The 25583-nt window shown below is 34.0% G+C and overlaps 1 protein-coding gene across 2 annotated transcripts in view; it reads left to right on the plus strand.

The window, feature by feature from the left end:
• The window catches only part of MCU (mitochondrial calcium uniporter), a 184649-nt gene that overhangs the window by 121847 nt on the left and 37219 nt on the right, over window positions 1-25583 (plus strand). For both annotated transcript variants that reach the window (XM_019745865.3, XM_074339574.2), the window contains exon 2: window positions 18038-18107. In XM_019745865.3, the coding sequence (XP_019601424.1) occupies window positions 18038-18107 (70 nt within the window). The remainder of the gene's footprint in view (window positions 1-18037; window positions 18108-25583) is intronic.

Genomic DNA, 25583 nt, shown 5'->3' on the forward strand with positions numbered 1-25583 from the left:
CAGATGGCTATAATAAAAAAGACAGTTAATAAGTGTTGGTGAGGATGTAGAGAAATAGGAACGCTTATGTATTGCTGGTAGGAATGTAAAATGGTACAGCCACTTCATAAAAACAGTTTGGCCATTCCTCAAAATGTCAATATAGAGTTCCTATATGATCTCACGATTCTAGGGTCTACCCAAGGGAAATGAAAATATATGTCTACACAGAAACTTGTACACAAGTGTTCATATCAGCATTATTCACAACAGCCAAAAACTGGAAACAACCCAGATGGCCTTTGTCTGATGAATGAATAAACAAAATGACATAGATCCAGATAATGGAATATTACTTGTATATATAGAATGAATAGAGTACTGATACATACTAAAACATAGATGAACCTTAAAAACATTATGCTAAGTGAAAGAAGCGAGTCATAAAATACCATGTTTTATATAATTTCATTTGTGTGAAATGTCCAGAAGAAGCAAACCCATAGAGACAGAAAGTAGATTAGTGGTTGTTAGGGGTTGCAGGTAAGGAGAACAGGAAATGACTGCTAATGGGTATGAAGGTTTGGGGGTGATGAAAATGTTCTAACTGATGGTGGTGATGGTCGCATAACTCTGTCTGTATACTAAAAATCATTGAATTGTGTACTTTAAATACCTGAACTATGTAGTATATGAATTATGTATCTCCATAATGCTGTTGTTTTTTTTAAAAAAAAGCATGACTCCCCAAGAAAAACAATGAAATCCATACTAGAGGAAATATAAACTCTGATTACTCTCATATCTATAAAGGAAATTTAACTTCTAATTAAAGCTACATAGCTATTATTTCTTCCCACAACTCCAGGCCCAGATATGGCTTCACTGATGAACTCTTTAAAATATTTAAGGAAGAAAAATAATAGCTATTTTTAAAAAAAGTCTTCCAGCTATATAAAAAGTAGGAATACTTTATAACTTTTTTTGTGGCCAGCAAGGACATTATAAGAAAGGGGAAGTATAGCCCTTTTTTTTTTTTTCATAAAGATAGGTGCAAACACCTTCCAAAATACAAACAAATAAGCAACAACAACCAAAAACCCTCTCAGCAAACTAGGAATAGACGGGAATTCCCTTAATCTGATAAAGGGTTATATACAAAAAACTTAATAAATTTATACTTAATGGTGAAATATTGAAAGACTCTTCTCATGAGATCGTGAGTGAGATAAGGATGTGGCTGCCACCACCGCTACTGGACTTTAAGTCCTAACCAGTGCAATAGGGAAGAAAAAGAAGTAAAAGTCTTAGAATCAGAATGGAGAATACAAAACTGTTATTTGTAGGTGACATGATTGTTAATGTCAAAAGTTAGAAGACTCTACGGATAAAATATAAAATAAATAATGTCACAAAGTTGCTGGAAATGAAGTCAGTATACAAAATTTGGTTGTATGCTTGATGTGATCAGTTTGTAAAACTTCATAAAGCTGTAACACTTACTACATTTTTTTCTGGTGCATATTATACTTCAATACAAAGTTTTACAAAATTGATTGTACCTCTCTATGCCAACAATCAGAAAATGAAATTTGAAAAATGATACTCTACATAACATCAAAGAACATAAAATATCTAGTAATAAATCTAATGAAAGATGTGCCAAACCTCTACAGAGAAAATCACAAAGAAGACCCAAGTGAATGGAGGAATATGCCATGTTTATGGATTGGAAGACTCAACATTGTTTAATTGTCAGCTCTCCCCAAATTGATATATATTTTTTATATAATCACAGCCAAACCCCAGGAAATTTTTGTGTGTGTGTGGGAATTAGCAAACCGCTTCTAAAATGTATAAGGAAATGTAAAGGACTACAAATAACCAAGACAATCTTAAAGACAAACAAAATTGAAGGATTTACACTACCAGGTATTAAGACTCAATAAAGCTGTACTAGTTGACATAGCATAGAACTGGTCCAAGGGTAGATGAATAGACAAATAGAAAGTACAGAAACAGACCCACACACCTGATTTATGACGCGTGTTCCATCTCAATTCAGTGGAAAAAGGATGGTCTTTTCAATACATGGTGCTGGGTCAATTTGATACCAGTATTTTGAAACCAAAAAAATAAATTTAATCTTGGCCTCATCTCACATCAGACAAAAAAAAAAAAACCTTCTAAGTAAAATACAGATATAAATGTGAAAGGTAGAACAATAAAGCTTGTTAAAGAAGACATAGGAGAATATCTCATGACCTTGGAAAAAATTTTAGGAAAAGATTCCTTAAATGTGATACAAAAAGAACTAACCATAAACGAGAAGAGTGCTAATCGGACATTAAAAAGTTCTGTTTATCAACATATCATTAAGAAAGAGGAGCAGCAAACTACAGAATAAGGGAAGACATTAGCAATATATATATCTGACAAAGGGCTCATATTCCAATTATATTAAGAAATTTAATAATCAATAAGAAAAAAAGACAAGTAACAAAAAAGAGAGCAAGAGACTTGAATGGCTACTCACAAGAGGCTATCTAAATGGTCAATAAACTTATTAGGTTGGTGCAAAAGTAATTGCGGTTTTTGCAATTATTTTTAACCTTTTAAACTGCAATTACTTTTGCACCAACCCAATACAAAAAGGATCTCAGCCTCATTAATCATCAAGAAATAAAACAACTAAGAGATAACATACACATCTACCAGAATGCCTAAAATTTAACAAAACTGACAATACCAGGTATTCACAAGAATGTAGAGCATCTGAAACTCTTAAACACTAATAGATGTGTAAGTTGGTACCTGCCACTTTGAAAAACTGACAATAGCTGTTAAAGCTGAACATATGCATATCTTATGACCCAGGATTCTACTCCTAGCTATGTGCCCAAAGGATGTACATACATAAGTGTACCAAAAGACATATAAAGAATGTTTGCTGCAGCACAATTAGCCAAATCTGGAAATAGCCCAAATTTCCTTTTTAGAATATTTATACTGTGGATTCATATAATGGATACATAGATGTGCAGCAATTAAGAAGAATTAACTACTGCTATATTCAACAACATGGATAAATCTAATAGGTATAGTGTTGAGCAACAAAAGCCAAACTCAAATTAATAATGCTGTGTGCTTCCATTAATATAAAGTGCAGGCCTTTATCAGAAAATAAAATCTTCATCTTTCTTTTCGGTTCCCATGAAAGGCATAACTGGAGAAATGGTGTTCTTTGAATACAGTTTATGGGTAAACAGTCGTCCTTTTCAATAATTTGGAAATTTTTATAAAACAAAATTAAGGTGAATTATACAACACCCTTAATTTAAATATTCACACTGTTATATGTGTTTCAGGTCTTTTTCACTAAGAAAATAAAGAATAAATATACAATAAAGTTAAAGCTACCTGTTCCCATCCCCAATCCCCAAATCCTTTTCCCCAAGAGATAATTACCATAAAGATGATATCCTTCCCATATATTTTAATATTTAATATTTAAATTTATGAAATATATTATTGCATATGAATACATGTGAAAAGTAAAACAAGTTGTACATATATATTTGTTTCTTTCAAATTTACATATAGAGTACTGTAATTTTCATATCCTTCTACACTTTACTTTTTTTGAGGAGGGCACAGCTCACAGTGGCCCATGTGGGGATGGAACTGGCAACCTTGGTGTTATTAGCACCACGCTCTAACCAACTGAGCTAACTGGCCACCCCCTGCACTTTACTTTTTTAAATCTTGAGATTCATCCATATATAGATCTATTAATAGATTTTAATTTTAAATGAACTTTATTATATTGCACTTAATTGTTTATAATATTTATGCTGTTCTGTTACAATCTTGAAATCAAGCTGACTGTGCCAAAAACAAACAAACTTGGTTTATATTATTTTGCCACCTCAAAAATTGACTTTACTCAATTGTATTTATGATGATAAAAAAAATTTCATCTTTTATCAAAGAATGATATAAGAAACAATCCTGTAAAATTTCTTCTTTTACCTAATATCCAGAACATTATTATTGGGAATCCTATGACCACTGTTATTACTCAGAGCCTCCTACGTATCAGAAATTTCTTTTAGAACTTTGTGTGAAATTATTTTGATTTTCCTAACAAATTATTATGCTTCCTCCCCACTACTAATGAGAATTATCACTGATTGTGTTGTCTTTTTTGTCTTGGGTGCTAGGAGGCTATAATAGTTTTCTATTGTTGCTCTAACAAATTACAAATTTTGTGGCTTAAAACAACAAATTTATTATAGTTTAGTTGGTTAGAAGTCCAATACAGGTCTCACTCAACTAAAACCAAGGTATCAGCAAGGCTATGTTCCTTTCTGAAGGGTCCAAGGGAGAATCCGTTTCCTTGACTTTCCAGCTTCCAGAGGCTACACACTTGCCTTGGCCCATTTCCTCCAGTGACAATTAAGGAGAGTCTTTCTTGATGAGTCAGAAAAAGAGTTAATAAGAGCGAGTCTGGGAGCTACCGGTAGTTGCCCCAAATGCTCTGTTGAACAGATCAAAGATAAATAAAATAATTAGAAAATATGGGCCCTGTGCATACTTAGAAAATGAAGAGGATAGTAGTGATAGTGGCAACAAGGGTCTCTCTCTCTCTCTCTCTCTCTCTCTCATATCTACCTATATGTATATAGATAAAGATCTACCAGTCTCTCAGACTATGTAAAGTCGTGACTAGAATGGTTTGCTGAGAGATTGAACCCCATGTGATCCCTAAGCAGATGGAGAGATCACCTGGAGTCAGGCAGAATGGGCTGAGGATCATTTTGGGTTGAGTGTTTTCAGTTTTGAATTATATGTGAAAATTATCGTAACTCTCTTATTTGATCTTACCCTTTGTACTGCGGTAAGACTTTTAATGACTATTATTCTTTTGTATTAATTTTAAATAATGTGTTCATTACCTGAAGTTAATACCCTGGAACATCTTTGTTAAGGATATTATTAAAAATCAAGAAAATTAAAATAAATCTTCTTTGCTAAAGGTAGATGAAAGGATATCAAAATCTGTGTATTTCTGTGAGACCAGAGTGTTAAAGACAAATAAGACTTATGAATATTTTTAAATCTCTAATTAATGAGAGATGGATTTGTTGTTCTTATGTTATTCCTGTTGGATAAAATCCGGAAGGACTGAAGAAACGTTATCAATCAGCTAGTTCCCGATTCTAGTGTTTGTATTCTGGACTGAAATTTACAATTTAGCAGGACATTTATGTTGGAATGCAGACATTTGTTTTTAATTGGGTAAAATCACTTACAATAAATGGAAAAGGAATTCTGAAAGAAAACCGACTACTTTGCTTTACTGTCTCTTTTTATGGTTTGGTTTTCTCATGGTATGTCTTTACATTTACACAACACATGGAAGGGTGGAGAGTGATTTTTATAGCAGCTGTTGTCTCCCTCTCGTTGCAGGGAAATAAAAAAAGGCCTGTAGTTATTTATATTTGTGAGTGGTAACTACATTCATTATTGGCTGAAGCTAGGGCAAAACTGAAAATCATGCAGGATTACTTTTGTTTCACAATTATTGACTTCATTAACATGAGGAAGATGTGAGATGACTTGTCACCACCACTTCTTTCCCCCCTTTATTTTATCCTTAGTTAAGAAAAAAAATTAAGCAAGTCTGTAACTAAAATGCAAAATAATGAAGCAACATGGAAGTGTATACTGAAATCTTCTATATAATATTTTTTATGTTTCTATCCTAGCTTTTCTTTTGCATTTTAAAGGTGACAGAAAGATAAATAAATCTATTATATTTTACTTTTATAAAAGAGAAGAATCGAACAGGGCATTTGGGGTCACTAGGTGCTATATCTAGATGGATGGATGGATGGATGGATGGATGGGTGGATGGATGGGTGGGTGGATGGATGGATGGATAGAGCGAGCAAGAATTATGTTCATTCTTTTTGACTCTCAAATTTATTTGGAAAAATATTCAAGCTTACAGAAAAAAATACAGAAAAAGTACTATGTACAGATTTATATCCTTCACCAAGATACATCAGTTATTAATATTTTACATTTGCTTTATTTCTGTCTATACACACATGTATATATGTACACATGCATATTATTATTCTTTATTATTTCCTGATCCATTTGACAGTGTCATGCATCATAATCCTTCACCCCTAACTGCTTCAGCCATGTTTTTCTTAAGAACAATAACATTCTCCTGCTCTTGTACAAAATAGAATCTGATTTTCCTTTTTCCTGAATCCTGTCTATTACCTGTGTTTTATCAGCATTCAAGAACAAAGGAAGCAGTGAGGGGAATTATTAATAGCAGCCACCCACTTCCTAAATTATTCACCACGATGCATCTTCCAGAAACCAAGTGTGAAAACGAAAGATAGAGGTTGATTTTCAAACCTAAATAAACATAAAGTAAATGATGGACGAGGCCTCTATAGCATTAAAAGTAGACCCAATTTTTTTAGGTATCACATACAATTGAACCATTTTCCTAAATATCTGTTGGGATTTATTTCATAAATTCGTAGAGTTAGAAGGACCTTGCAATGTATGTTGTATAATCTGTTCATTTCACAGATGAGAAGAACTAAGGTTCAAGGTCACATAACTAGAAATGAGACTAGAATCCTGTTTTTCAAACTCTCATTGCAATATTCTTTCTGTTATGTCATGTTGCCACACCACGAGCCCTATTGCTTATGCTGGGGTCTTGATAAATGAGAGGTAGGATGTCAGAGGCTCGACACTTTGAATATCATCTGGGCAAACTATAGCAGTGTTTCTCAAACTTTAATGTACTTGTGAATTTCCTAGTGACCTTGTTAAAATGCAAATTATGATTCATTAAGCGTGACATTGGGCCTAAGAATCTGCATTTCTAACATGTTCCTCTGATACTGATGCTACAGACCCATGGGCTAGGTTTTGAGTAGCAGTTATCTAAACAAGCACAGAAACCTTATAGCTCCCAGGCACCCGCAAAGTAGACAAAAACTACAAAGTATTTTCAGTTACGTAAAGTATAGAGAATAATATAACTAATACCTGTTTACCCATCATCAGACCAAAATAAAATATTTCTAAAAGTTCTTATCTTCCTGACTTTTGTGCCACTTCAGAGAAGGGAATTTTATCTCAATACATTAATTTATAGATGCAACTACCCGTTTCCCCAGTATTGTTATATCAACAAACACTGAGATTCCACAGACTTTAAAGGTGCTATGGAAGGAAATATGAATTCAGGTGATGAAAAGGACCATAGCCAAATTGAACTATCGATCAAAAAGAATAACCAATGAATTTCCATTTTTACTCTCAATAAAACATCTTTCAAATCAGCTATGTTTATATATGATGTCAGAGGGGCAATAGATTGGGGGAGGGAGGTTACCATTTTGTGAGGGGTGAAATGTCTATTGCATTGTTTTGTACACCTGAAACTAATAAAAACTCATAATTAAAATCAGCTATGTTTATTCATTTAACAAATACTTATTGAGAGTTCACACTACCATGTAGTTTACATTCTGATTTTATTCCTTTATATGTATCTACATCTATGTGCTTCTTTAAATTGTGAAAATGATTATTGAAAGATACAATGCTATGTTTTATGGGACAATGAGTCCTTTAAAGTGAGGATTTTACATTTGGATTTTTGATATTTAAAAATAATAATTAGCAGTATGTTTAATAGCCATCTCAGTATAACATGGAATACATTTACACCTACAGCAGCTAAAAATAAACTATTCATTTAATATATATAAGAAATCTGCACCCTGAATATCTGCCCAGATAATTATAGAAATCATAATTATTTCATTATTTGTCAGAATAGTTTAGCAGTACAATATCAATTCTCAGCGGAGAGAAGCTGGTCCACAAAAGCAAGTTATAAAAGTTGTCAAAGATATTGAGATATAAGGAAGAAGACAAGTCAATTAATTAAATATTTATTAAGCTTCTACTTTCTCCTAGTGGATGGAGAGGAGGGTACCAGTATATAAAGAAATGAAGGCAGTCTTCGGGGTAATCATTATTCTGCAGGGTTGGCAGACATCTAAATTAGAATACAGTGATACAAATAAAAACAGGTATGGGCGAAATCTAGGAGCAGCATAGGAAGGTTATAAAGGAAATGGAATTGAAGAGTATATTATATTTAAAAGTGATAAACAAGAATAAAGCAGATGTGATATATACATATATATATACATATATACATATATACATATACATATACATATACATATATATATATATATATATATATATATATACACACACACACACACAATGGAATGCTAGTCTGCCATAAGAAAAGGTGAAATAGTGGCATCTTCGACAACATGGATGGATCTTGAGATTATTATGCTAAACAAAATAAGTCAGACAGAGAAAGTCAAGAACCATATGATTTCAGTGATATGTGGGATATAAAACTGAAAGCAAGAAAGGAACAAGACAAACGAAACAAAAACTGAGAGACACAGACAATAGTTTAGTGTTTACCAGAGGGTAAGGGGGGGAGGAGGGTGGTAGATGAGGGTAAAAGGGACCAAATATATGGTGATGGAAGGAGAACTAACTGGGTGGTGAGCACACAATGTACGATATAGATGATGTGTTACAGAATTGTGCACCTGAAATCTGTGTAACTTTACTAACAATTGTCACCCCAATAAACTTTAATTTTTTAAAAAAAGGTAAACAACTAGAGTTAAGAATTTCTGTAAAATAGAGGGATGGATACATAATATGATAATATAGATTCTAGGAAAAGGGTATACCAGTGTGTTCTCTAAAATTCTTTCAATTTTGCTGTATGTTAGAGAAGATTCATAATAAAATGTTAGATAAAATAATAGTTGTAAAAAACAGGTGGGGTGATATAAAGGGGCCACAGTTACCACTTTTCTTGTGAATAGTAGATTCTTAATAAATAAGAAGGAAAGGAACAAAATAGAAAAGAACTTTCCAATTCACTGTGGGGAAGGCAGGTTGTCACTTACGGAAATGAGAAATTCCTTGCTCTGGTGTCATTAACATATCTGCCATGATATCGAAGAGAGTAAAAGTACATCCATTAACACAAATGCAGCAACCATCAGGGTAGAAACACATCCAAATGTAGCTGTAGAATTGCCTCAGATACTGGGATGTAGATTACACAATAAAGTTTTAGTAGATATTGGACTCTGGTTCTTGTACAGTATAAACCATAAGTTGTAATTTTGCGGTAATACCAAAATCTAAAATAGAAACATTATTTATCAATGAAGTTAATTTATAACAAATTATCTCAACTTCATAAGCAGTGATATACTAGAAATAACACTAATCTTTACAATCTTAGAACCAGGTTATTGATTTCAAAATCTAATGTAAGAGAATTTGCTTTAATAAGCATTTCTTGATACTGTCAAATGGATAAATATTTATTAGGGTAAAAAATGACATTTTATCAATTCATATTGTGTAACTATTTGTAACTAGTTGAATGATATACAACTAGTTACAGTTAAAAGTGCTCTAATTAGTTTAGTCTTTTGCTAGATCAGCAACAGTGAAGAATTTTATGGCTAAGGTCTTGCCTTGTATGCTTTTATATACATTATCTTACTTGATCTTCAAAGCACTGTGAGTTCAGTGAACAAATGTTAATTTTTAAATAACTTTATTGACAATCTGGGAGTTCGATTTGATTTCCTAACTAGAAAACTGATAATGAAAGATGCAGCAGAAAGTCCTTGAATTGCCTTTTGTAGATATGAAATTCTCTAAGTAATCAAAAGTATCTAAATTGAATCATGACTTCCATTATAAAATAACAGTATATTCTAGTGGGGAAAATGTTGCCCAAGTTCTAATAAAATGTTGTAACAATTTTTAATATATTTAAAGAGAAAGTAATTTTCTAATATATATGTAATAAATAATTTAATTCACAAAAGTGAATACCACCTTTGCTTAAACTGTATCAGAAACTTTGTTTCCTTGGTGAATTATTGAAAGAAGAATAAAATATGCCCTGTGTCTGGTCTAACCGTTTAAATGTTTGTTTGTTTTTTCTGGTACTATCTAAAGAGATTTCTTTTAAAACTTCATTTTTCTACATTTAATATCATGAGGTGTTTATGTTGTATAATATCTCTTTGTTTGGAGATAGTTGTGGCTTTTGAAATGCATTATACTTATTAAATTTTTTACAATAAGAGTCCGTCCCTTCAGTAGATTGAAGATTTGTTTTGAGTTTATGTTTCCAAATATCTTACATTTTGGTAGAACGTTAGTCATTCAAATATTGTCACATTTATATTCTCCCTTATCTTTATATGAAATCAGTCTTGTGAAATAGCCAATTTTGTTGTCATTGCCGTTGTTTCTAACTTAACAGATGAGGAAACTGAGACTTGGGTTGAAATTCAAGATCGTAAGTTGGAACTGGCCCAAGTCTTCTAACTATGTTGTTTTCCCTCTACATCAGATCTCAAGGGTTTGAAATCACAGTGCTTATTTTAGTATATTGGTAGAGTCGAAGTGGTGATAAATTATTTCTGATGTGATGCTTCAACAATTTTCCTATATCAAGGGATATGGACAAAACTGATGCCAGACTGTAGAAGCTGTTATAGGTGTGTCTTGCTTTAGATCAACTGAAATAGCTTTACACTGTTAATCCTTGTATGTTTATAAACACTGGATTCTGGTGATAGGTTTGGCCAAGTTGTTGAGACATGGGTTCTTTGGTCTTAAAAAAGAAACTTTTGGAACACGTATTGAAAGGATCCATTCTCATAAGCATTTCGTGTTATACTAAGGGAAATGTCACGGAGGGATATAATTTGACACTTCTAAACTTGTGGTATAGTGAGGCTATTTTTAAAAAGATTTTAGCCATGGACAAATATATAAATATAGTTGTTCCATATAAAGCTGTTTAATATAGTTAGTATAGTATTATTTGATACAGTTTGACACAGTTAATAAATATTTGTTTCCTGTGAAATTAGGTCCCAAGCTTTTCTTAAATATAGGGAATTGGGTTAATATAGAACTATCTTTTTCTTTCTTTCTTCCATTTTTCTGTGCTCTGGTCTAATGTCTAACTGGCTTGAATATTTTGGGATATTGATAGTTTTCCAAAGTTGCTGGCATTAATATATTGCTGAGTTTGCTCTTCTGAACAATGAAAGGTTAGTGTAGGGGAAGTTGTGTAATTTATGATAGTAGTAAAGAATTTTAAAATAAGTTTTGACTTGAATTTAATAATTTGCTCTGAGGGCATGAAATGTCTTTTTATATACTAAAATTTGATTTTTTTTTTTTATTAGCTTGAATCTTATGACTTAGGGAAATAAAATTACAGTGTTTTGTAATGTAACTCTAACTGGATAATACTAGCATGTTTCTTTTCCTGGAGTTAAGGTTAAAGGGAAATGGCTGTGATATCAGGGCAAACGTATACTTTTATTTAACTGCAAGCCCTTGTTTTTCCTAGAAGTTCTCAAATTATCTATCAAAGATGTGGACTTTCTCAAACCAAAAGTATAAACTAGTATTTCCTTTTTAAGGGACTGTTGGCACCAAATCACCTTGCTCATTTGACATTGATATTGCCTAAAGATTTTGATTAGTGCACATTCTAGTATTTTCTTTCTTAACCTTAATTTTGTTCTCTGCCTGTGAGATTTAAATATGTATAATACATGCCATTTACCTAAATGTTTTTCTTTTTTTAACTTCTTGACATATTTTTAAAACTTTCAGCATCAGTCAAGTGTTTATTAAAAGCTTTCTATTTTCCCGTGATTTATTACAATGAAGTATATCCAATCTAGGAGAGTCATGGAATAGTTTAGAATAGCAATTCATCTTTGGCCTTGAGCACTTATATTCCTCTCCTCGTTGTTTGTTGTTGTTGTTTGTTGTTTTCCTTTATTTGTTTGTTGTTGCTATATTTCAAAGGAAAAAAAGGCAAGAGCAAAATCATTTTTGTTTCTATAGGCCAACTATAGGTTATTAGAAGGTGTAAAGAAAGAAAATGACCTATACATGTGTTTGTGAACACTTAGGAAGTAGCATTTTATAATTGCCAGTGTCATTATAGAAGTGGCTGGATAGGACTTTGGGAAAGTTAATTGTCTCAAAACTACAGAGGCAAGGTTCTACAGCAAAGGTCAGCAGACATTTTCTTAAAGGGCCAGATAATAGATACTTTACCCTTTGTGGGCCATACAGTCTCTGTTGCAACTACTTTAACTCTCTTGCAACTGCACAGCTACTCAGTCTTACTGTTGTAGCGTGAAAGTAGATGAATGAACTATATATAGATAGTACGTAAATGAATGGACTTGGCTGTGTTCCAGTAAAACTTTATTTACAAAAACTGGTGACTAGGCTGCCAACCCATGTTCCATAGCATCCTAACAAATAATGTTCATAAGCAACCATATATTTGTGTAATTCTATATCCCACAAAAACATTTTATTATTATTGAGGATAATTTGTAAAATCATGGAGGACCAAGAGCTTCCTGTTTTAAAATGGCCTAGTAGATGTATACTGAAATATTTTCAAGTAAAGCAATATGATGACTAGAATTTCCTTAAAGATACTCTGTGGGGAAAAACTGGATGGATGTAGAAAAACCAAGTTTGACAAAATGTTGGTAAATACAGAAGCAGATGATGGGTACCCGGAAAAAATTCATCACACTGTGCTCTCTTCTGTGTATGTTTTTAAAATGTCCATATTAAAAAGTTACTACTTAAATAAGTAATGATCCAGTAAAGGGCCCTTCTCTTGAAATCACCTTAATATAGGAAGGAGATGAAGAAACAGAAATACAAGCTCCATCTTCAGCACACATCTTCAGAGAGATCGCTGAAATCCCAAAGCACAATCTGTGAAGAAAGCCTTCCAGATGCATGAAGGTCCAATAGGTGTGTGAGAACACCCTGAGAGGTGACACTTGTGGTTACAGATCCCAGTGAAGCCCAGAGAGCTCAGGTCTCCAAAAGGAATGGCCGGCGCGGACTTCTCCGCAGCCTTCAACACTAGCACTTTACCTACGAAATCCTCAAGGAAAGATTAACTTAAGAGTTTTGTACCAGTCCAAATAATCATTCAATATAAAGGCAAATACAAACATTTTTTAACATGTCAAGGTTCAGGAAATTTAGCTCTCATGAGCCCTGCTTCTACAAGATGAAGTTCACCCGACCAAGAAATGAAAGGAGAAACTACAGTTAAAATATTGGTAGTAAGCATAGAGTCCATTGATATACAAAATTAAGGCTAAAACAAGTGTGAAGATTAGGTTTTATACAGCAGAATATGAATGTTTAAAACCTTGACAATGTACTAATGACATAACTAACAAAAATTGGAAGAGTGAGGGACAGAAATGATATAACATGGTATAAACCTCATGTTTTAAAACAAGCTGTCAAAAGATGTCATTTAATCAATAAATCCAGTAAAAGAGGTATGGGGGTAGGGAAGTATGTAGGTAGGAGATTATTGATAGATAGGTTGGTAGGTAGGTAGGTAGATAGGTAGGTAGGTAGGTAGGTAGGTAGGTAGGTAGGTAGGTAGGTAGATGATAGATAGATAGATAGATAGATAGATAGATAGATAGATAGATAGATAAACACTAAGATAAATAATAAACTGGATGGTAGAGAAGAAAAAAGAAGCAAAACTATATTAGGTTCATCATCGCTTATATAGAGATAGAGATATATACAGAGGGTGCCAAAAAAAGTATTCACATTTTAAGAAAGGAAAAAACTATATTGTAATACTATATTGTAATACCAATAACAAAAGATGAAACGAAGTCACGTTTGACTTCTGCAATTACAAGAGGTGCTCAAAGTGGTTCCCATCAGCGTCCAGACACTTCTGATTACGGCGAACTACTGCTTGAGCATAGATAACATCTCTTTAAATGCGTATACATTTTTTTGGCACCCCCGGTATATCAGGAGTACCAATTGATGGGATTGCCATTTTAAATTGAGCAGCTAGAGTAGGAACGTGACATTTGAGCAAAGATTTGAAGGAAGTGAGAGAGCCTGATAGTTATCTGGAGAAACAGTATTCTAAGCAGAGTTAATAGCTATTGCAAGATAATAGCTGGTGCATACAAGAAACAGGAGAGAGTCTAGAGGAGCTAAAGCTGAGTGAGTGAGAGGGAGAGTGACAGGAAATAAAGTCAAAGAAATAATAGTGTATCAGATAATATTGGGCCTTAAAGGCAGTTAAAGGAACTTAGAATTTTACTCTGAAATAACTACTACTCGTGAAACAAAAAAGTAAACCTTCCATATTATCAGAAGAAATACATGTGTAACTAAAAGCAAGCACAAACCATTTAGTAAACTATTTCCAGAAGATAAAGCAGCAATAAAAACAGAAAGCGTAAAAATTTTATAACACAAAATTTGATGGTTGAAAAGAGATTAAGTATATTTTATATTAATAAATATAAATAGGTTAAACTTTCCTATTAAAAGGTCGCAGATTAGATCACAAAGAAAACTATTTAGAATCATTTCAATAATAAAGAAACTCAGGAAGAATAACAAAATTAAAGGACAAAGACATAACTTGCATATACAAACAAAAAGAATGCAGGGGTGTCATGATCTTAATATTGAACAAGACTTAATACAAAAAGGATTACATTAGGAAAAAGGACATAGATCTGTATGAAGAAAGCCTTTAAATGTCTCTCAGGGGACACAGACTTAATGGAAAGGGTTATAAGATTCTTAGGTTAAGACGACTCAATATCATATAGATGTCAGTTTCCCTATGTTAATGTGGGAAAAAATTAGCATAGAGTTAATATGATCTCAACTTCAAAAAAAAACAGAAAACCAGTTAACATTTATTGAGTGCTTAATCTATGCGACTTTATGTGGTAGGTACTAGTTTACTGTTTGTCCATTTTCAATGAAGAAATGGAGGCACAAGGGCTAATGAAATGGCCCAAGGTTGCACTTGGAGTTAGGTAGTAAGTCAGGCTCTGAACTCAGGCGGGATGATTACGTATTCTGTGCTTTGAACCACTGTGCAGTGTTACTTCTGAACCTAATGAGAGAGAGAGAGAGAGAGAGAGAGAGAGAGAGAGAGAGAGAGAGTTCATATGGGGGGGGGGGGAAATAAGCAAGAATAGCCAGAAAAATTCTTAAAGGAAAGTAGTAAGGGAGCCCACCCTACCAAATATGAAAATACAAAGAATGTTAAAACAACGTGGTTACTAGGACATGAGCAGACAGATCATTAGAAGTTCAGAAAAAGATCCAAATTCATATAGGTATTTAGAAAATTACAAAGGTAGCATTTCAAATAAGAGGGGAAAATGAATTATCAGTATTAGGGAGAGCTGTCATTAGAGGGAAATTAATTGGGTTTCTACTTCTTAACTTTGACCAAAATTAATTTCTAATGAATCAAATATTTAAACCTGAAAAACTAAACTAGCGGCATGGGAGAATTTTATAATATCCTCCAAGTAGGGAAGGCCTCTATGATACAGGACACAGGCCCCTTAAATCAGAGAAAAGATTGATAAATTTGACTAAAACATGAAAATTGTGTGCACAGAAAAACACCAGTAGCAAAGTAAAAAAAAATGGAAATTTCGTAACATTTTGTTGACAAAGGGCAGATTTTTTTAATATTTAAAGAACTTCTATAAAATAATATTTAAAGACAAAGTATCAAATTGAAAAAAATGGCAAAGGATGTAAATACCCACTTCACATAAAAGCAAATATAAGTAACACTTAGATAAAACTATGCATAAATCCTCAGTCTTACTACAAAGAATGCAAATTACAACTATGGTGAAATACTGTTCACCGGTGACATTGCAAAATAAAGTTTGATGATACATTGTTTAGGAAGGTGTTGGGAATCAGATACTCATTTAGAGAGTAAGAGTGTAATCAGTGGGTATGTGAATTCATATAACCTCCATGAAAAACAATTTGGCAATAGCTTTGAAATTTAAAATACACGTAACTTTAACCTGGCACTTTCTCTTGAAGTATTTTATCCTCAAATATCTATGCCCACATATAAGGATATTCACTCTAGTAGCATGTATTTTAATAATAAAAGACTGTCAGTAGTCTGTTTTAAAGATGTACCATAGCATTTGTTGAACCAATGTAATTCCATTCAGTCACTAAAAGCAAATGAGATAAGTTTAAAAAAAAACCAGATGAGTAATGGGACAGTTGCATGCTACCATCTGCGTTTTTAAAAACCTCCACAAATATATACATAGATGCACAAACTTATGTATGTGTAACATTGTCTTTGACAGGAATGGGTAGCTGGTCCACAGGGATGGGAGGAAGACCAATATTAAGTATAAAAGACTTAATTTTTTTACTTAGTTTTTGTACTTTTGAATTTTGTACCATGTACTTATTTTATCTATTCAAAAGAAATAAAATAACTTAAACATTTTAAATCAATCATATTGCTAGAAAATACCTAAGGGTCCTAGCCCCTAATGCTGTAGTTGAGCAAACTGGGACGCTCAGAGGACAATACCGAGGCCCTGAGTGTTTAGTTTAGAAGACAGTTAGCACTATTGAGACCTGGATTCTAATCCTGATTTTGACATATGACTCTTAATAAGTTATTTTCTTTCTGGGGTTCTCAGTTTTCTCATCTATAGAATAAGGGGTAGGATTCATCTTCCTTTGTCTTCCAGCATTAGTTTTTCAGGCTAATTCATAGAGCCAAGCAGAGGGTTGGGATCGTAGGGTTTGCCAGCATATCCATCTTTAACCAGAGCATCCCTGGACCTCTGGGTAAGACAGAGTGTAACTAAATGTTTCGAAACTTGAAAAAAAAAAGTCTGAAAGTCACAGTCCACGGTAAAATGATTGTATATAGCAACTTAAAGATTCTCGATGCCAATGTTAAAACACATTAACATGTCGTGATCAGCTATGAAGTCAGTCTCAAGTGATTGTAAATGACTATTTACATTTTTTAATAAATGCCAGGCTCACATTTCTGTATGCTCTCTTCAGTGGGAAGGAGGTGGGAGTTAACGACATTCACATGAAGGGTGTAAAGTCTGTTCTAGGCCATAGTTGTGTTAAGGTATGCATGTAGAGTCCTGAGGGATTTTTCTCTGAGCTGATGGAGTGGAATATAATATTTGGCTCTGAGGCTGATAACATTGGTTTTTAGTAACTGAATGCTTTCTTTTTTTCCTCCTTTGGTACTTTTTGGGGCTGGGAAAGTAAAAGGCACCAAGGGATAAATTAAGCACTTGGCAAGTCAGAAACATATTCATTATTCTTTCTGAAACTTAGGTCTGAAATGTAGGTTCTCAAAATTAAACTAACTGCACAATGACTCCACTCTTTGAGGAAGTTGTAAAGGCACGTATGAGTGTGAGTGATTTCCTTCTAACATTCAGAAGATGGTAGTGATTAAGGAATGAGGTCACCTGACCAAGTTTTTTCTTTTATTTCTTTTTTTTTTTTTTTTTCAAGTTTTTTCTTTTTTAAAGGAGAGTGAACACAAAGACTAGAAGTTTACCCAGTAACAGTGAATTCATGATACAACTACTTACTAACTGGTTATTCCTCGTAAAAAACATGATGGAAATGCAGGTCTAAAAGCCAGCTTGAGGAAGAAGCAAGAAAGTTTAGTTTATACTTGATAGCAAGCACTTAAAGCCAATATTAAGTGTTTTAAAAAGTAGATGAAAAAATTTGTGTGATGTGCATATATGTACATGTGTTTGTATAAAATCTTGAAAACAAACCACAGTGTTCATTACTATTATCTTACGATGATAGGAGTTTCAGAGACTTTTCTTTTATCTGCATTTTTTAACTTTTCTATAAATACTACATATTAAATAAACAAAAACCTATTATTTGTTATATACACACACATACACATCTAACATTTGTTGTTCTGTCCTGACTGTAGATGTGTCCTTTTTGTATTTTCTAGGTGCACCAGAGGCTTTCTTCTTGGCAGAATTTGGGAGTCGTTTATTGCAGTACTGTTGTGCCCTCTGATGGTGAGTTTTGGCAAATCCATTTTTTGTGTCTAATTTTTTTTCCCCTTAACTCAGTGTTTCCCATTCTCTAATTGACATATAAATCATACTCTCACTTAAAAGTGCCTTGGAGTCAGAGAGAGTAGGGCGGTGCTAAAGAAGAGAAGTGACATTTGAATGAGGATCTGGAGAATTCAGAGCAGAAATCAGTAAGAAGAACTAATAGACCCATCAAGTTTTCATCGATCATGGAATATTACTATCTTATTTTTTCATTTGTTTTAAAACCAGGGACATAGTTATTGTGAAGATCACAGAAGCCCCATCTTTGGTATTTCCTAATCACTCGGTCTTCATATTATGGCTGATGTTCAATCACTCCAGCCCTTTCATGGTATCAGAGACGAAGCCTCCTGCCCTTGCTTTTCTTTTTCTTCCCTTAGGCTCAGGGCTATAACACTCTTCTCTGATGTGGAAAAGAACGAACAGATGCGTGAGCACTATATGCGGTTCTTTGTAAATGTCCATAATGCTGCAAATTGGCAACGGGATCTCAGTTTTATTTGTTTTTCTAGTCATGGAGGAGATATGTCACTATTCTTCTCATTTCTCTTACTCAATATTGCAAATTTACAGTTTTGATTGTCTGCTTAGGGTTGACTGTTAAATGTATTTCCTCTGTGTGAAGTTTAGTGTGATAGAACTCTAATTTCAACCTTACAAACGTTAATTCATAGGTAGAGCAACCACTGAAAGAGCATCCTGCAAATTTATAAGGACACCTGAAACTGAAGAAATCCCAGATAAACTGTGAAAGTCTGACAGATCCCCTTTATTTAATCAGTACAGATATGTGCGGTGTAATCAGAACCTTCTCCCCAAAGCTGTTTAGTTATCTGAATATATAGTCAGCGTGTTCATATTTGCTAAATTCTCTAAACTGGGAGGAAATGTCCATTTGTGATTACTCATTTGTTTTATGGAAAGGTTGAAAGAAAAAATAGGCCAGAATCAAAACAAGGATGATAGTAACTGGCTTTCTTTTCCTTATCTCTTAAAGACATAAAGAAATGATAAAGTAATATCAGTATATACATTAAAAAGCAGCACTCAGTACTTTGTGACAGCTGAGGACAGGTACCTTTAGGTATATTGCCCCCAGTAAATACTCAATATGTACACAATGCCAGTATTTCCTACATGGCCGAAAGCCAGTAGACCATAATGCCACCTCCCCATGACACTTACTTTGTTCCCTCCTTAGCCCCTCCAAAGCAGTAAGTGGGTTTCACGCTTACCCCTGACACTGTCTTGGCCCATTAAACAGCCAAATGGGTGCTGTCCACATCTCTGCCAGCACCGCTCCTGTGTCTTGTCACCTTCCTCCAGTACCACTGCAGGGTGACATCTATGGGTGGTTTCAATCAAGAGAGAATTCCTCTCAATGTAAAAAAATGTTGTTCGTAGTGCTGAATCCTCTCCGCTTTTGCTGAACTAGTGGCATTTCATTCATAAATTTCTACCTTTTATAATACTATCTGAAATTGTTACATATTCAGTGTCAGTATGTATAAATGTATTTTCAGTAAGTTATATATATTTAATATCAACTAAGTTCCACCAACAGGACACTATGTGCCAGTGGTTGTTATATTCAGAGGCAATTAATTTGAACCAATGAGTTCATATTGATACTTACATTATTAATTTATGACTGCCCTTAATGCAGAGACTATTGTCCTGTATACCAATCTGTGTGGAAATATTTCAGTAACGTAACAATGGTATATATAATTGTTCTGGGGTATCTGGCTGCGTGTTACCCCAGAACATAAATGCTAGTAGATTGTCCCTATGTTGCATGAGGAGTTGAAGGTAATATTTTTATAAAAGCTGAAAGGACACATACTTTAAAAAAAAAAATGAGTGGCTCCTAAAATTCCTACCAGTATTACTGCCCTTCTTAAGAAAACCAACTCATATTAGTTATCAAGAAATAGAAGCACAAAATTCTTTGATTTAATACAACTCAGTGTCCTTGTTATCCTCAAATGATATATCTTTCTTGTTTTGTACACTTAATTAATTTTACGTTAGGTCAATATAGCATATGAGAAAATTCAGCTACTTTAACAGAGTGTAGCCACCAGTACTAAACATCTCTACCATCATTCATTGCTCTTTGCTGTGACTGCTGGGTCATATTCTACATCAAATGAAGGCTTGACCCTCATTTTTAAAAAATCTGAAATACCGCATTATATAATTATGATATTTATCTACTATATACTGCCTCTCAGTAAGTGCTTATTAATTATGTTGTTTGACAGATCTTGTAGTTATGACGATGATGCTCGTGTAAAATATATAGGTTATCTTAGACACTGAACCTCCATGCCAAAGATTCTTCATTTTTCTTGTGTCATAAATACTTTTGAGGGTTGGGCTCTACATTCTTTCTGTAGAAGAAAATTTATATATACACATAGGAAATCTTACATATAACTCTTGGAGTCCCTAGCCTTATGGACAGACCTCAACTGGAGCGCTGCTTTGGATACGGTGCACACTGGTGCGTGCGCATGCCCATGTACCCTTTCCTAAGAGGCATTGTGCTGAGAAGTTGAGACAGTGTTTAGAGTCAGGCTGACCTAGGTTTGCATCCCACTTCCGCCACTTAACCCCCTCTAACGTTAGGCAAGGTAATTAGCTCTTCCAAACCTCTTCCGTCTTCTGTGAAATGGAGATAGTAATAGTTACCACCTCCAAGACAAAAAACGTACTCACCCTGCAGAAATAGTACTTATACCCACCAGAAACTCTTATTCGATAAAGGGTGGTTGTGGTAGTGTTAAAAACCCTTAATCTAAAACATGTCATTTGGGGGTTCTCATTTTAATTCTTCTGTGCCCCGGATCCTCAAATGTAAAATGACTCACAGTGAAATTTTTATGTTATATGATTTATAACTAAGGCCTTCAAAGCCTTTGGGGTTCCCTTTCTTATTAATGGAAGTTAAGGCTGAGAGTAATTCTGCTATATACAGGTGGATTGTATAATATATCATCCAATCCAGGACACTTTAGGGAGTGAAAAGGGGCCAACAAGGGTTGTCCTGACAATTTTTAACAGTGTAAGTAAGCCAGAACATATCTTCACGTTAGGTACAGGGAAAATGCCGAAGGTGAGCTAGAATAAGAGCAAGGAAAAGTAGCCTCTTCTAGCGGCTTTCGTTTCTCTGTACAGAAATGTAATGCTACTCAGTTAACTCTGTGTTGAGAACTGTGGCAGAGTTGTGTTTATTTTGTAGTTAACAAAAGATAAGCTTTTCTTAAAAATTGAGGGCAAATAATTTTAGTAATGAAGGTTATTGAAAATTCCTGTTTAATAATAAACAATCAACTGTTTAATCAATCCAAGTATAGATAATATATGAATTCTTAACCTAAGTTCTATGGATGGTTTGAGGAACTAGATGTATGCCCAGTTTTTTTCTTTGGTTATTGTCCTGCTACTTTTTTTTTTTTTTTTTTAATTAAATTTATTGCGGTGACAATTGTTAGTAAAATTACATAGATTTCAGGTGTACAATTCTGTATTACATCATCTATAAATCCCATTGTATGTTCATCACCCAGAGTCAGTTCTTCCATCACCATATATTCGATCCCCCTTACCCTCACCTCCCCCCCCACCCCCCTTACCCTCTGGCAACCACTAAACTATTGTCCGTGTCTATGAGTTTCTGTTTCTCATTTGTTTGTCTTGTTCTTTTGTTGTTTTTGGTTTATATACCACATATCAGTGAAATCACATGGTTCTCTGCTTTTTCTGTCTGACTTGTTTCGCTCAGCATTACTCTCTCAAGATCCATCCATGTTGTCACAAATGTTCCTATATCATCTTTTCTCACTGCCGAATAGTATTCCATTGTGTATATGTACCACAACTTCTTTATCCATTCATCTATCGAAGGACATTTTGGTTGTTTCCATGTCTTGGCCACCGTAAACAAAGCTGCAATGAACATTGGAGCACACATGTCTTTATCTCTAAATGTTTTCAGATTTTTTGGGTAGATACCCAGGAGAGGGATTGCTGGGTCATACGGCAATTCTATTCGTAATTCTTTGAGGAACCTCCACACTGCCTTCCATAACGGCTGCACCAGTCTGCATTCCCACCAACAGTGTATGAGTGTTCCTTTTTCTCCACAACCTCTCCAACATTTGTTACTATTTGTCTTGTTGATGATAGCCATTCTGACTGGGGTGAGGTGATATCTCATTGTGGTTTTGATTTGCATTTCTCTGATGATTAGTGATGTTGAGCATTTTTTCATATGTTTATTTGCCATTTGTATGTCCTCTTTGGAGAAATGTCTCTTCAAGTCCTCTGCCCATTTTTCAATTGGGTTGTTTGTTTTTTTGTTGTTGAGTTGCACGAGTTCCTTGTATATTCTGGATACTAGCCCCTTATCGGAGGCACTGTTAGCAAAAATCTTCTCCCATTCAGTTGGTGGCCTCTTTATTTTGTCAATGGTTTCTTTTGCTGTGCAGAAGCTTTTAAGTTTCATATAGTCCCATTCGTTTATTTTAGCTTTTACTTCCATTGCCTTTGGAGTCAAGTTCATAAAATGCTCTTTGAACCCAAGGTCCATAAGTTTAGTACCTATGTTTTCTTCTATGCAGTTTATTGTGTCAGGTCTTATGCTTAAGTCTTTGATCCATTTTGAATTAACTTTGGTACATGGTGACAAATAGCAGTCCAGTTTCATTCTTTTGCACGTGGCTATCCAATTCTCCCAGCACCATTTATTGAAGAGGCTGTCTTTGCTCCATTGTATGTTTTTAGCTTCTTTGTCAAAAATTATCTGTCCATATTTATGTGGTTTTATTTCTGGGTTCTCAATTCTATTCCATTGGTCTATGTGTCTGTTTTTCTGCCAATACCATGCTCTTTTGATTATTGTGGCCCTGTAGTACAGGCCAAAGTCAGGAAGTGTGATACCTCCATTATAGTTCTTTTTTCTTAAGATTGCTACTTTTTTTAAAGCTTCATTGAGATGTATTTTACATACCATAAAATTCACCTATTGTTGTGTAACCATCATAACAATCCAGCTTTAGAATACTGCTTCCCCCCTGAAAGTTCCTTTGTTCCTGTTTTGCAGTCAAACCCTGCTCCTACCCTTAGTTAAACGTGTCACTATAGTTAAATGTTTCCTAAAAATGTCATATAAATGACTCACAATATGTAGTCTCTCTCATCTGGCTTCTTTTACGTATCATAATGCTTTCGAGGTGCATCCATATTATAGCGTATATTGTAGTTCTTTATTTTTATTGCTGAGTATATAAGCAATAATATACTCAGCAACCAACTATGGAAACACCACATTTTACTCATTCACTCATCAAATCAAAAACATTTAGATTGTTCTCCATTTTGAACTATTAAGAATAATGTTGCTGCCGACATTTGCCTGTAAGTCTTTGCATGGACATATGTTTTCATTTCTCTTGGGATAGATACTTAGGAGTGGAATGTCTGGGTCATATGATAAGTATATGCTTTTTAATAAATTGCAAAACTGTTTTCCGAAGTGGCTGTACGCTTTGCATTCCCACCAGCAATGCACAACTGTTCCAATCTCCCAATATCCTCCCTAACCCTTGGTAGGGCCAATCTTCTTGATTACAGGCAGTCCAGTGTATTATTCTCATTGTAGTTTTAATTTGCATTTCACGGACGATAGTGATGTTGAGCATCTTTTAATTTACGTATTAACCATTCAAATATTTTCTTTGGTAAAATGTCCACATTGACTGTCTTCTTATTATTGATTCGTAGGGGTTCTTTCCATATGCTAGAGTTTTTCCTGTTACTTTAAAGATAGTTGGGAGGAAAGAGAAGATGATTTTTTTTTGAGTCATGTTGTATTATTAATGGCCATTTTTGTGCACAGTTGTAAATTCTGTATTTATTGTCATCGTCATATTGAGGCACAGACATACCCCACCACTGTCTTTCATCCCAACTTTTAAAAAAATGAAACAGAAAAATGAAAGTAATGAAACTACTTAATCACCAAAGATGATGCAACGTAAATCCTCAGAGTTTTAAGGTGGCAGTATTTTCACCATGTAAATATGAACTTGGGAAAGTTGAAACACCTTATACTTTTCCATTTTTGAAATATATTCTACAGTTTGTGTTTTTTTTTTTGTAAGTAGAAATTTCAGTTGAAATTACTAAAATGCAGTTGAACTTGTTCTGTCAAAAAATCCGTTTTTTAAAGGATTCTATAAAATTGACTTTCACATTGCCAAGAAAAGCAGCCACATGAAATTGGAAAGACCCTTAAGCTTTTTAAAAATAATTTTGATTTTATTTTTAAGTTACAGTTGACATACAATATTATATTGGTTTCAGGTGTACAACATAGTGATTAGACATTTATATAACTTACAAAATGATCACCCCAATAAATCTAGTACCCGTCTGACACCATATATAGTTATTACAATAGTGTTGACTATATTCATTATGCTATACTTTACATCCCCGTGACTATTTTGTAACTATCAATTTGTGTTTTTTAATTCCTTCACCTTTTTCACCCACCCCCTCAACCCCCATCCCAACTGGCAACCATCAAAATGTTCTCTGTATCTGGGAGTCTATTTTTGTCTTTGTTTGTTCATTTATTTTGTTCTTTAGATTCCACGTATAAGTGAAATCATATGGCATTTGTTTTTCTCTGTCTGACTTATTCCACTCAGCACAATACCCTCTAGGTCCATCCATGTTGTTGCAGATGGCAAGATTACATTGTTTTCTAAGTCTGTGTAATATTGCTCTGTGTGTGTGTGTGTGTGTGTGTGTGTGTGTGTGTGTGACCTCTTCTTTATCCATTCATCCATACAGGGACACCCAAGTTGCCTCCATAGCTTGGCCATTGTAAACAGTGCTGCAATAAACATATAGATGCATATGTTCCTTCGAAGTAGTATTTGGGTTTCTTTCGATAAATACCCAGAAGTGGGATTACTGAGTCTTTCTTTCTCTCTTGTTTTAGCCTTTCTTTTAAAGTCTATTTTGTCTGTTGATAAGTATTGCTACCCCAGCTTTTTTTTTTTTTTCATTTCCATTTTCATGAAATATCTTTTTCCATCCTTGACTTTCAGTCTGTATGTGTCTTTCAATCTGAAGTGAGTCTTTTGTAGGCAGTATATGTAAAAGTCTTTTTTTCTTATCCATTCAGCCACCCTATGTCTTGTTTATATGTCTTTCCAAATCCATTTACAATATTGTAGTTATTGCCATTTTATTATTTGTATTTTCGATCTCTTTTTCTTCTTAAAGAACTCCCCCTTAACATTTCTTGTAATACTGATGTGGTGCTGATGAACTCCTTTAGCTTTTTATTGTCTAGGGAGCTATTTATCTCGCTTTCAATTTTAAATGATAGTATTACTATATAGAGTAATCGTG

Source organism: Rhinolophus sinicus, chromosome 15 (genome assembly GCF_057876585.1).
Source record: "Rhinolophus sinicus isolate RSI-liver-muscle chromosome 15, RSI-T2T, whole genome shotgun sequence".
Classification (NCBI taxonomy): Eukaryota; Metazoa; Chordata; class Mammalia; order Chiroptera; family Rhinolophidae; genus Rhinolophus; species Rhinolophus sinicus.